A 14,718-nucleotide genomic window follows, 5' to 3' on the forward strand; every position below is an offset into this window, starting at 1 on the left:
TATTCATATAATGTGTAAACCTGATAACAATCTCTTGAAGTAAGAAAAGGTTCTGTAGACTTCAATCTGAAAAATACCATTGTAGTATGGTCACAGGTAGTGACCAGATTACAAGTTACCTATATATCATTATATGATATGATATCATAATTATGAGTTTAAATTGTGATATTGTAACTTTTAAGTTATTTTTGTTAAATTTGAACAGTTTGCTACTTACATTGTTTCATTGCTTCTAATGCTCTAAAAGGGGAGAAAACAGTAAATGGATGTTTTGAAATGAATCAAACACCTTTATTTTGTAACCCTGTTATATTAGCCCAAAGATGCAATAAAATAAAAAAAAAAAGATCATTTAAATTAAGCTTGATATGTGCATCATTGATCCAAATATGGCCATCTCATAACAAGATGTTGAATATTCTATTGGTTTAGACATACAGTAATGCCTCTAAGATAGAAATATTCTATTGGAAGAGACATGTGCTAATGCCTGAAGGAGTTTTGTCTGATGGAAGATTTTAGCATTATTTGGCAATTTCCTTGCCCCTGGAGATAGACAATTATACAGCACCAGGAAAGAGAATATCACTGTAGTCTTACAATTTTGGATAAAATGTGGTAGTCTCAGTGGGCAATCTAAATTTATGATACCCATATTATGACTGACAGTTATTTCGAATCTTGTGATAAGTAATAGCTATAGCTGGATTTTAATGCCTTCAATTTGACTGACAGTTTATTTACAATTTTAATGCCTTAGTATAGTCTGCAGGCTGTATCATCAGGACTGAACATTTTTGTATAGTTTTTAATGTATATATCACCATGACTGACAGGTGTATAGTTTTAATGCCTGCATTATGACTGACAGTTTTATTTACAACTTTAATGTCTGCATTAAAACTGATAGCTGTATATTCAGAAGTAATGATACCTGATGGAGGCTGAAAATTTAAGTCAAGTTTTAATGCATATAATTTATTGTCATTATTTAGAGCAGTTGGTACTACTTTAATACCTGTATCATGAGTGGCAGTTTTACTAGTACAGGTAATAGGTGACAGCTCTTTGTATTTTAATATCTGCATCTTGATTAACATCAACTGACTGTACGAATGCCTTTATCATAACTAACTACAGCTTGAATGCCTTTATCATGACTGTTTGTACAGCTTGAATGCCTTTATCATGACTGACTGTACAGCTTGAATGCCTTTAGCGTGACTGACTGTACAACTTGAATGCCTTTATCGTGACTGACTGTACAGCTTGAATGCCTTTGGCATGTATAGCTTGAATGCCTTTAGCGTGACTGACTTTTCCACTTGAATGTCTTTATTGTGACTGACTGTACAGCTTGAATGCCTTTATCATGACTAACTGTACAGCTTGAATGCCTTTATCTAGACTGACTGTACAGCTTGAATGCCTTTATCATGACTAACTGTACAGCTTGAATGCCTTTATCGTTACTGACTGTACAGCTTGAATGCCTTTATCATGACTAACTGTACAGCTTGAATGCTTTTATCATGACTGACAACAGCCTGAATGCCTTTATCATGACTGACTGTACAGCCTGAATGCCTATGTCATGACTGACTGTACATTTTGAATGCCTTTATTGTAACTGACTGTACAGTTGGAATACCATTATTATGTCTCCCCCAGGAGACATATTGTTTTTGCCCTGTCCGTCCTTCCGTCCGTTCGTCCGTCCGTCCGTACGTCACACTTCATTTCCGAGCAATAACTGGAGAACCATTTGACCTAGAACCTTCAAACTTCATAGGGTTGTAGGGCTGCTGGAGTAGACGACCCATATTGTTTTTGGGGTCACTCCGTCAAAGGTCAAGGTCACAGGCGCCCGAACATTGAAAACCATTTCCTATCAATAACTAGAGAACCACTTGACCCAGAATGTTGAAACTTCATAGGATGATTGTACATGCAAAGTAGATGACCCCTATCGATTTTGGGGTCATTCTGTCAAAGGTCAAGGTCACAGGGGCCTGAACATGGAAAACCATTTTTGATCAATAACTAGAGAACCACTTGACCCAGAATGTTGAAACTTCATAGGATGATTGTACATGCAAAGTAGATGACCCCTAACGATTTTGGGGTCACTCCATTAAAGGTCAAGGTCACAGGGGCCCGAACATTGAAAACCATTTCCGGTCAGTAACTTGAGAACCACTTGACCCAGAATGTTGAAACTTCATAGGATGATTGGTCATGAAGAGTAGATGACCCCTATTGATTTTGGGGTCACTCTGTGAAAGGTCAAGGTCACAGGGGCCTGAACATGGAAAACCATTTCCGATCAATAACTAGAGAACCACTTTACCCAGAATGTTACAACTTCATAGGATGATTGTACATGCAAAGTAGATGACCCCTATCGATTTTGGGGTCACTCCATTAAAGGTCAAGGTCACAGGGGCCTGAACATGGAAAACCATTTCCGGTCAGTAACTTGAGAACCACTTGACCCAGAATGTTGAAACTTAATAGGATGATTGGTCATGCAGAGTAGATGACCCCTATTGATTTTGGGGTCACTCTGTGAAAGGTCAAGGTCAAAGGGACCTGAACATTGAAAACCATTTCTGGTCAGTAACTTGAGAACCACTTGACCCAGAATGATGAAATTTCAAAGGATGATTGGTCATACAGAGTAGATGACCCCTAATGATTTTAGGGTCACTCTGTTAAAGGTCAAGGCCACAGGGGCCTGAACATGGAAAACCATTTCTAATTGACTTGAGAACCTCTCGACCCAGAATGTTGAAACTTCATATGATGATTGTTCATGCAGAGTAAATGACCCCTATTGTTTTTGGGGTCACTCCGTTAAAGGTCAAGGTCACAGGGGCCTGAACATTGATAACCAGTTCCGATCAATAACTTGAGAACCACTTGACCCAGAATGTTGAAACTTCATAGGATGATTGAACATGCAGAGTAGATGACCCCTATTGATTTTGGGATCAGTCTGTTAAAGGTCAAGGCCACAGTGGCCTGTTCATGTAAAATCATTTTTAGCTCACCTGTCACAAAGTGACAAGGTGAGCTTTTGTGATCGCGCGGTGTCCGTCGTCCGTCGTCCGTGCGTCAGTGCGTCCGTAAACTTTTGCTTGTGACCACTCTAGAGGTCACATTTTTCATGGGATCTTTATGAAAATTGGTCAGAATGTTCATCTTGATGATATCTAGGTCAAGTTCGAAACTGGGTCACGTACCATCAAAAACTAGGTCAGTAGGTCTAAAAATAGAAAAACCTTGTGACCTCTCTAGAGGCCTTATATTTCACAAGATCTTCATGAAAACTGGTCAGAATGTTCACCTTGATGATATCTAGGTCAAGTTTGAAACTGGGTCACGTGCCTTCAAAAACTAGGTCAGTAGGTCTAAAAATAGAAAAACCTTGTGACCTCTCTAGAGGCCATATATTTCACAAGATCTTCATGAAAATTGGTCAGAACCTTCACCTTGATGATATCTAGGTCAAGTTTGAAACTGGGTCACGTGCCATCAAAAACTAGGTCAGTAGGTCAAATAGTAGAAAAACCTTGTGACCTCTCTAAAGGCCATATTTTTCATGGGATCTGTATGAAAGTTGGTCTGAATGTTCATCTTGATGATATCTAGGTCAAGTTCGAAACTGGGTAACGTGCGGTCAAAAACTAGGTCAGTAGGTCTAAAAATAGAAAAACCTTGTGACCTCTCTAGAGGCCATATATTTCATGAGATCTTCATGAAAATTGGTCAGAATGTTCACCTTGATGATATCTAGATCAAGTTCGAAAGTGGGTCACGCGCCATCAAAAACTAGGTCAGTAGGTCAAATAATAGAAAAACCTTGTGACCTCTCTAGAGGCCATATTTTTCATGGGATCTGTATGAAAGTTGGTCTGAATATTCATCTTGATGATATCTAGTTCAAATTCGAAAGTGGGTCACGTGCCTTCAAAAACTAGGTCAGTAGGTCAAATAATAGAAAAACCTTGTGACCTCTCTAAAGGCCATATTTTTCATGGGATCTGTATGAAAATTGGTCTGAATGTTCATCTTGATGATATCTAGGTAACATTCGAAACTGGGTCAACTGCGGTCAAAAACTAGGTCAGTAGGTCTAAAAATAGAAAAACCTTGTGACCTCTTTAGAGGCCATACTTGTGAATGGATCTTCATGAAAATTGGTCAGAATGTTCACCTTGATGATATCTAGGTCAAGTTTGAAACTGGGTCACGTGCCTTAAAAAACTAGGTCAGTAGGTCAAATAATAAAAAAACCTTGTGACCTCTCTAGAGGCCATACTTTTCATGGGATCTGTATGAAAGTTGGTCTGAATGTTCATCTTGATGATATCTAGGTCAAGTTTGAAACTGGGTCAACTGCGATAAAAAACTAGGTCAGTAGGTCTAAAATTATTAAAATCTTTTGACCTCTCTAGAGGCCATATTTTTCAATGGATCTTCATGAAAATTGATCTGAATGTTCACCTTGATGATATCTAGGTCAGTTTCGAAACCGGGTCACGTGCGGTCAAAAACTAGGCCAGTAGGTATAAAAATAGAAAAACCTTGTGACCTCTCTAGAGGCCATATTTTTCATGAGATCTTCATGAAAATTAGTGAGAATGTTCACCTTGATGATATCTAGGTAAAGTTCAAAACAGGTCAGTAGGTCAAATAATAGAAAAACCTTGTTACCTCTCTAGAGACCATATTTTTCAATGGATCTTCATGAAAATTGGTCAGAATTTTTATCTTGATAATACCTAGGTCAAGTTCAAAACTAGGTCACTATGTCAAATAATAGAAAAAACGACGTCATACTCAAAACTGGGTCATGTGGGAAGAGGTGAGCGATTCAGGACCATCATGGTCCTCTTGTTTGGAAATAACTTGAGAACCACTTAACCTACAATTTTGAAACTTAATAGGATGAATGGACTTGCATAGTAGATGACCCCTATTTATTTTGAGATCATTTGATCAAAGGTCAAGGTCACAGAAGCCTGAACAGTGACTTGAGAACCACTAGGCCAAGAGTGTTGAAATTTAGCGGGGATGATTGGACATGCCAAGTAGATGATCCCTATTGCAACCAACCATCAGTGTCTCTTTGACTTTTGCTCCTGACCCCTATTGACTTCTTGCCTATAGGACTTTGCATTGGGGGAGACATGCGCTTTTTTACAAAAGCATTTTCTAGTTGTGACTGACTTTACAGCTTGAATGCCTTTAGCCTGACTGGCTGTACAGTTTGAATGCCTTTATCATAAGTGACTGTTCGGCTTAAATGCCTTCATCATGACTGACTGTACAGTTTGAATGCCATTATCATAACTGACTGTACAGCTTGAATGCCTTTATAGTGACTGACTGTTCAGCTTGAATGCCTTCATCATGACTGACTGTACAGCTTGAATGCCTTTATCATGACTGACTGTACAGCTTGAATGCCCTTTATCGTAACTGACTGTACAGTTTGAATGCCTTTATCATGATTGACTGTACAGCTTGAATGCCTTTATTGTGACTGACTCTACAGTTTTAATGCCTTTACGTGACTGACTGTACAGCTTATGAGGGACTATACAGCTTGAATGCCTTTATCTTGACTGACTGTCATTTTGAATGCCTTCACAGTGATTGACTGTACAGCTTGAATGCCTTTATCATGACTGACTGTACAGTTTGAATGCCTTTATCATAACTGACTGTACAGCTTTGATTACTTTATCATGACTGACTGTACAGCTTGAATGCCTTTATTGTAACTGACTGTACAGTTTGAATGCCTTTATCATAACGGATTGTATAGCTTGAATGCCTTTATCATAACTGACTGTACAGTTTGAATGCCTTTATCATGACTGACTGTACAGCTTGAATGACTTTATCATGACTAACTGTACAGTTTTGAATGCCTTTATCATGACTGACTGTACAGCTTCAGTGCTTTTATTGTGACTGACTGTACAGTTTTGAATGCCTTTACGTGACTGACTGTACAGCTTATTACTGATTGTACAGCTTGAATGCCTTTATCGTGACTGACTGTACAGTTTGAATTCCTTTGCCCCGATTGACTGTACAGCCAGAATGCCTTTATCATTACTGACTGTACAGTTTGAATGCCTTTATCATAACTGACTGTACAGCTTGAATGCCTTTATCATGACTGACTGTACAGTTTGAATGCCTTTATCATGACTGACTGTACAGTTTGAATGCCTTTATCATAACTGACTGTACAGCTTGAATGCCTTTATCATGACTGACTGTACAGCTTGAATTCCTTGGTTGTTACTGATATCATAACTGATAGTACAGTTTGAATGCCTTTATGTAACTGACTGTACAGCTTGAATGCCTTTATCATGACTGACTGTACAGTTTGAATGCCTTTATCGTGACTGACTGTACAGTTTGAATGCCTTTATTGTGACTGACTGTACAGTTTGAATGCCTTTATCATGACTAACTGTACAGTTTGAATGCGTACATCATGATTGACAGCTGTATGTACAAATTCAGTGCCTGCATTCGTCATGACTCGACAGCTGCTAGCTGCCACCATGACTACCAGCTCCTAGCTGAACCATTTGACTGACAGCAGTTTATAGCTCACTCACAGGAATTGTGGCATTGCTTATAAACTCTGAATTTATATACATTTTATAGATGGATTTTTGTATTTTATCTGACATCTGTATAGAAGATGGTTACAGCATGACTTCAGGCTGGTATATAATATGCTTACAATTCCAGTGTAGCTTCGGGCAACTATGGATGTTCCAATAAAGGCTCACAGCATACGCCCTGTTGAGTTTCATCATCATCATCAATAACCGTTCTTCCATTTGCAGACCATCAGCACTCCTACGCACCCTGACACAAAAACCGCACACAATCATTGTTCGGAAAAATCTAGTCCTCATTAATTAAGACTGATGATCCATGTACTAGGCCAAGTAAAATATACATCAGAGTATAGCACGAAAGTCGAATCTAATTTGAATACTGTTCAGGAATTGAAGAACTCTTTTTTGACTATTTTTCAGGATGTAGTATATTATTTAGGTACGCGGAGTTGTCTACACTTGTTTTATGTTTGTTTTCAAGTATTGAATATTGAGATAAATCAAGTTACACTGAGGCAAGCACGTCTGCAAAACATTTACTGATTTACTTCCCCTTGGTACCTGCAGGTGATGCCTGTCATGTGTTGGTCTTTGAAAAGTTTTAGAAAAAATTGCAAGTAGATGTCATTTGAAGCTCTCTCTGTCTTTTAGAACAATGAAAGAAGCTTTAAAAGCAGGTCATTTTTAAAACAAGTAATGACTGATTGAGGCCTAATTTGGTCACCTACTATTGTATAGTATTATATTAGTAAGAAACAGGAAGTGTTTCTGCACATGCACATTATCAAATTGACGTTAGTTTTTACTATAGTACAGTGTACTGCTCTGCATTACGGAAGGTGAAGAAGTAGATTTCGTAGTTTATTATACAAATTGGTCAGCTGACTCAGCGCTGGTAGAAACTTCCTGTTACACTTTTGACACTTGAACAGGTCACATTACCATCTAGACACAGGCTTCTACAGTCTTTATGTCCGATAGCAATAAAGAACAATAAATTCAAAGAAAACACTTAAATGCTGTAATTTGCACAGCCCTTGTCAACAGTTTTTAACCTTTTTCTGCCATTTTGAAACCAGAGGAACTAATAATGCTTGAAAAAAACACACATAATATCCATTAGAAAGAGGCAGTTCGATGCCACAGTAGTTATTCTTAGCCAGAAGTTTGCAGGGTATGGCCAGTCATGGGGGCAGCCATTTTGAAGATGATAAATATCACTTTTAAACTTTTGAAATATTTGTGTATTATAGTCTTGAATAGCAAATTGCATACTGTTACGTCTTGGGTGTTAAACCTGTGGCACAAATTAGGCCTATTGGTTGAATAGGACTACTTTTACAGGTTTAGGAAATTGATTAAAATTTGTTGTGATTTCAGGTGTGTTATAAATAATGAACTTTTGGCAGCTGTCTCCCATAATAACCATTGTTTTGTCTACAACAAAAGCCCAGAAATCAGTCAGTTATGAAGGTCATATTTGATTGTTTTTTCAATAAACAGTGCTTTAGTGCTTTAGATTAAATCTCTTCAGTAATGAACACTATGACCTTTTAATTGTTTTTTGTTACTTCTTAGTGTAATCTACCTGATTATACCAACCAGTCACTAAGGAATCCGTCCTTTTTCACTCCACTTAATCCAATTTTTTTGACAATGACTATAAGACTTGCAGGTTGCAATATATCTATTTAGAAAGAAATTTTTTGATATGGAAATGGAATTTTAGTATAAATGAACTTTAATTTTTAAAAAATACAACAAAACAAAACAGAAAAAAGGCAGACTCTCTGCTGCTAAATATTTGGTTAAAGTTTGCCTAGCAATGGCGGCAATTTTAGTATCCCTTTAATGCGTCTTCAGTTATATACATGTAGAATATAGAAGCATATATAGTGATCATTTTCTTACCATATTCTTCCTGCACCATTAAGAAGTGTAGTCGCCATTATGGCCTGAACAGTGTCTACAAATATTGCAAAATTATCAAGAATTCGGAACACTTCACAAGGAAAGAAATAAGACAGATCTGTAAATGAAAAGGATGTGAAATTTACTATTATAAGTACAACTAATACATTGTTTTCTGTAATATAATGACACAAAATAAAGGTTGCAGTAACGTAATGTACACCTGCTTCCATCACAATTTGTTAAACCATTTATATGTTTTTAGCGATGCACACATTGAAGACGGTGCAGCAGTTTATTGTTACAAATTGATTTTCACAACTCGGTCATTAAAATGAAGTACTTCTCCGGTATCCCATTTTTAATGACTATAGCTGAGAACACAATGCATGATTTGTTGTAATATTACGAGCTCCATTGTCGCATTGACGTCATACTGGAGCTTGATTTGTTTAATCGTGTCAATAGGTCTATGGAGTTTACGAGTGCAATGATTTCAATCAATTTAAAGCGGCTGGCCTCGTTTTAAAGTATGTGTTTACTGAATGTGTGATTCTTAAGTAGTGGAAAAGATTTTTTTAAAGCTTTTAAATGATATAACCTCAGATATGACCATGAAAAAAAAAAATGACAGTGGCTTTAACAATTTTGATGTTCTTGGTCAATGTAATTTGATATTAGAAAATTGAGTATTAGGATAAATATGGGCATATACCTTATTTGGCAATATATGTGCAATTTCTTTTATCATGACTGATTGTTACCCCTGCTGTAGAAGGATCGTGCCCTTGTGTTTATTGCGATGGAACTATCAGAAATCTTGGTACATCAATGTTATATAGCATTTGAGTGCCTTTATAATTCTATGAGAAATTTTATACTCTGTTAATATTTACCTCAAATAATTTGAAAGATTTTCAAACTATTTTGTTTGTCTATTTCAATTTACCGATAAGCTTTAGCAAGGGACTCAGGACTTAGGAATATGTTAATTGGTAAGCTAATGTTTATTTGTCTAAAATATTTGTGTAAATGTTAACATTTGATACAGATTTTGAAGTGTAATTCGGTTTTCAGTTTCATTGGTTTTCTATACGGTAAAAACTTTTTTTTTCCGTACGAAACATTCCATAGAGTATAGGTACAGTGATGTCGCCACTAAAATATACTGACTAAAGGTTCGGGTTAGTGTGACTTAAAACAAATGCTATCCGTGGATATGTGCTTTAAGCCCTCTTTAAAGATATCTCATTCTTCTGACAGAAAACAACGTTTGATTGTAATAGTGCCAATGGTTAAAGACTTTTCATGACAATAAAAAAAGCAATGCGTATAAGCTAATTAGGTAGATTTTTATAATCGATAAATTTGCCAATGGGAGAAAGGCTGTAACATACAAAAGAATTCTATAGCAAAGGCGGATTTGTGTCCATCAATTCATTACTAAATGAAGAATTAGTTGAAAGTAATTCCTTAGAATTGTCCCTGAACTTGTTGTTATATTCTGATAAATGTAGTAACTGTTGTCAGCCTGAAATGTTATATTTTGGTCATATGCAAATTCTCTTGGCTAATGTACGTAATTCAAGGGCATGGTTAATAAATAGACAGATGCCTTCTTGGTTACCTTAATGGGTAGAACACTAGACTTCATTCAGAACGACGTATGTTAGAATAACAGGTAGGCATTATTTTGTTTATTCCTCAAGGCATTCTGCAAGTGAATTATGTACCCACCTTCTGTACAAACCAGATGATACTGTTTCGCCTACAGCCAACATCAATGACTCGATTTAGTTCATACTCACACTTGACAGTTCTTTTGGCAAGACCTACAACTTGACATATATATAGATGACCTTAAAACTCATATGACCTTCACCTTCCAGCTTAAAACCTTAAAAAACAAACTTTTTGGTCATACAGCAGGTGCATAAATACCCAATTAAGTTAATACTCACACTCATTAAATCAGCCTACATACAGATGACCTTGACCTTCATATAATCTTCATCTTAAACTTAAAACCTCAGAAAACAACATCTTTGGTCCTACACCCAGGGGCATGACTTTGTTTTGAAAATGCGACTCTTTTTACCTGTGAGGTCCTTGATGATTGTCAGGATATATCACATTGCTGGAATAAAGAATCCAGGAATGTTAGATCAGGTGTCCACTGTAACTAGATAACCAGATTACTGCTCAAAATTGCGTTAAAACGCGACAACACAAATAGCATCCTATAATTATGTAAATCATCATTACTATATGAGCCGCGCCATTGGAAAACCATCATAGTGGGTTTGCGACCAGCATGGATCCAGACCAGCCTGCGCATCCGCGCAGTCTGGTCAGGCTCCATGCTGTTCGCTAACAGTTTCTCCAATTCCAATAGGCTTTAAAAGCGAACAGCATGGAGCCTGACCAGACTGCGCGGACGCGCAGGCTGGTCTGGATCCATGCTGGTCGCAAAGCCACTATGTTGGTTTTCCCATGGCGCGGCTCATATTAAGATGGTATCATCTTGTACTAATAGATCTTACGTATTAGGAATACTAATGGTGGCCGTTCCCAAGAAAACGATATCAGAAAAATCTGAGACTTATTGCAGAATAATCACCGTAACTGCGTAATGAAAATCATTATAATGAACATGTTATACACTAATAGCAAAGTCAATGAAATTGCACTGTTGCGAGGAGAAAGTTTATTCGAACATTGTCATTTGTCATTGTTCTTGCATGAAGTTCTCCTACATTCAAGGGTGAGATGCTGTGATCACTCACTGTCTGGCATTCATAGGAGTCTTTCACTTGAGTGTCTCGTCAACTATTCTCTTGAAACAGTATCAGATCCAAAACTATTTGGTTGAAGCTGTTGAAATTTGACAAGAATGTTTATTGAGCCCTGATTCGATAAAGCGCATGTATAAAGAGACAGAACAGTCCTCTTCCAAAGTCACTCAAACTGTTTTACAAAGGCGAACATTTTTTCAACAACAGGATCCTTTTTATGATGGCTGACATCTTACAAATTTAACAGAAAACTGTCATAACTTATTTATCTTTAGTGAGTTATGACAATTTTTCCATTCAGCCCTGATGTTTACAGGAATCCATGATGGTTGTAAGCTTCCTATACTAAACAAAAAATTGTGACAATATCTGACCGTGCAAAATTAATATTGTCTTTCATACTTTAAAGTTTTGTGTATGTTGACATTTTATTCAAGCCTCATGACTTCACTGGCCTGAAAGGCTAAAAGTTAACAAAAGAACAGATGGATATTAAGAAAGTATTTCACTTTTAAAATGATGGTAACTCATATTTCATTCGGTAGAAAGGTATCATTTCCATATGTATGTAGATCTAAATATAATTTTTTTTATCATTTCAGAGTTCCTCATCCAGTTATGACACCGCGATAATCGGAGAGGCCCATGGGCTCATAACCGACATGTTGGCTGACGCGAACCTTCCGCCACATGTTGTCAGTGGTCTAAGAGCTGTCAGTAATTTACTCAAACCTGCTGAACACCATTCTTCCATGCACAAAACCAGAGTTAGCCCCCTTGTCTCGCTCACAGAGTCTACATCATACGGCTCGGACTCTGAGGAAAATCCCTACACCGGGGAGCGTCCCTCATCACTACCAAAGGTATGTTTAAAAAGGACTTGGACCGGTAACCTTGTACTTGCAGGCCCTGTTGGAGATGAGGCTGGATGTATAATGTAAAAGATTTGTTTAAGTAGAATTGTTTTTTTAGAGAGGGGTGGGGAGTGGGGTGCGCAGAAGAGGGGAAGGTACAGTGATGGTATCATGTCAGTAACGATTTGATCCAGATTTATACCTTGGTACATTAGGTCACTTGCCATCAGGGACTCCAGTCCAAATTTTCTACCAATTCAGCACCTCAATTCGACACAAATATCTTCACCCTAAAATTTTTTGCTCAGATCTCCTTCAAAATTTACATTTCATAATAGGTTATATTTACAGAAGACCTACCTTGATAATATGCTAATTATTGCCCCACTTGTAAATACGCTGCTTTAAACGAAAAATTTGCGTAAATTGAAGCCAGTTGGACTGTCAAGTATTTACTTTCGCCAGAATTTCAACAGATTTACTGTTTGTCTTGTATAATGATGAGAATATTCAAAAAAAGGAGAAAATTTTCAGATTGAGAGTGACTGATTTCTCTATTGTCAAATTTAGTGACTGTTTGCATTGTAAGGTGAATGGAATTTGCGTAATATAAGGTCAGTGTTTCAGGAATAATGGTGCTGTCCAGGAGAACTGACATTATATCATAATATATCTAATCATACTGGAAAAAAGATATGGACATTATGCTTATTTGTAGGAATTTGAGAATAAATGGATAAGGTAGCTTTCATATAATGATTGTTCTTTATATACAATTCCATGCAGAAACTATATTGTCATAAGTACTTTTGACAACAGCAACTATAATCTGTAATATCTATATATTTTCTCATTGCAGAGATTACGTCGTAGTTTACCTCCAAGTTTACTCCGGAGAATGTCTACAAGTACTTGGACAACCACCACATCGGCAACGGGAATGCCGACATTAGAACTGGAGCCATGTCGTGTAAGAAGTTCAAGTTTCAGGCATTCCCGAGATACAACACCTGGTTCCAGTCCTGTTGAGAGCCGGAGCAATAGCCCTTCACCGAGTTCTCCGACAGTTGTTCTTACCATACCAAAATCACGTTCTTTTTCATTGGCAGCTTCACAACCTTCCACTTCCTCCGCAAACTCACACCTCAAAAGACTGACGAGAAAAAGTGTTACTCCGTTATCAAATACAGATGGCGCTACGTCATTGAACAGTAAAATAAGTCCACTCGTTAAATCAGAAATACAAGACTCTAATGAAGAGCGCATGAGAATAACTGCTCACAATAAAGAGCATTTAACTTCCATTCGTAAAAATATTACGTCAGACTATGAAAGTTGTAATGAATCGCCCAGTTCGAGCGATCATAGTGATAATATACCTACAGTTGACGAATTTTCAGCATCTCCTCCAAAGAAAGTATCGACTAGAATAGTAGACAGTTCCGCACAAATAGCCCGGGTGGTATGTATCAATGTTTGTTTCCCAAATTTTTTCCCTCCATACTTTATTGATGTTTTTACATTTTAAACGTGTAGATTCTTCTGTAATCCCTTGCCACTGTTGTTACGTTAAGCTGCTACCGAGTCTGAACATGTTCTGTAAATTTTCTCATATTTACTCACCTTTTTATAATTATATCTTGTGCAGGCAGTTTTGCGGCCATTTTGGCTTATATCTGTTAATTTTTGTGATGTACTCAAGATCTTTCTTGTCTGTGTTGTTTTATTTTAATCCTTATGTATAATTATACTTGTGTTGTATTTTTTGACATATTACCAGAACGCTATATGTATGCCCCTGCTTGTTCAAAGTAAGGGCATATTGGCTTTGCACATGTTGTTTGGTCCATGAGTCAGTCATTTCCGGAGATTTCCAAGTATCCTTATTCTTCAAACTGCTAATTATTATTTTCTTCCTTGCTTTCTTAATCCTTACCCTGCTAAATCTCTATAATGAACTTGTCCATCTTCCAATTTGGACAGTACCCTTTCACTGTTTAAAGGGGTGCTCACCAAAAAGATACTGGCTGAATAGCAAACTGTAGATCATGATCAGACTGCATGGAAGTGCAGGCTGATCATGATCTACACTGGTCGAAAAGGCAGAACGAATCCTGTCCAGCATGGTAAAGGGTTAAACCTTCTATCCAGGAATTCTCTTGCTGTAGATTTTACTCCATCTGTCTGGGAAGATATGGCTTTTCATTGCTTCTTGTGTAACTATTTTTCTTGCCAATAAAATGTCTTCATTTCATGCTAATTATTGAATGGATTAGAATGTAGATAAAAAAAAATGTACAGTTATTTAGTTTTTTGATCTGTTCCGCAAAAGTGTGTCACACATTTCGAATCTTTTGAACATACATTTTATGACCCTGGATGTTCATTTATCTGGCAGGGTTTTAAAAACACAAAAAAAATGTTGTGTTTTAAATTTGAAATATTGATGCCTAAATAACTGTATAAAGAGACAATAGTTTGTTACCGAGGCAACAA

The 14,718-nt window shown here is 37.0% G+C and overlaps 1 protein-coding gene across 3 annotated transcripts in view; it reads left to right on the top strand.

Annotated features, from left to right (window-relative positions):
- Window positions 1–14,718, top strand: part of LOC128556234 (cGMP-inhibited 3',5'-cyclic phosphodiesterase 3A-like) — a 170,722-nt gene that overhangs the window by 127,301 nt on the left and 28,703 nt on the right. For all 3 annotated transcript variants that reach the window (XM_053540615.1, XM_053540616.1, XM_053540617.1), the window contains exons 2-3: window positions 11,971–12,231; window positions 13,082–13,684. In XM_053540615.1, the coding sequence (XP_053396590.1) occupies window positions 11,971–12,231; window positions 13,082–13,684 (864 nt within the window). The remainder of the gene's footprint in view (window positions 1–11,970; window positions 12,232–13,081; window positions 13,685–14,718) is intronic.

The sequence above is a fragment of the Mercenaria mercenaria genome, chromosome 4, assembly GCF_021730395.1.
Source record: "Mercenaria mercenaria strain notata chromosome 4, MADL_Memer_1, whole genome shotgun sequence".
Lineage (NCBI taxonomy): Eukaryota > Metazoa > Mollusca > Bivalvia > Venerida > Veneridae > Mercenaria > Mercenaria mercenaria.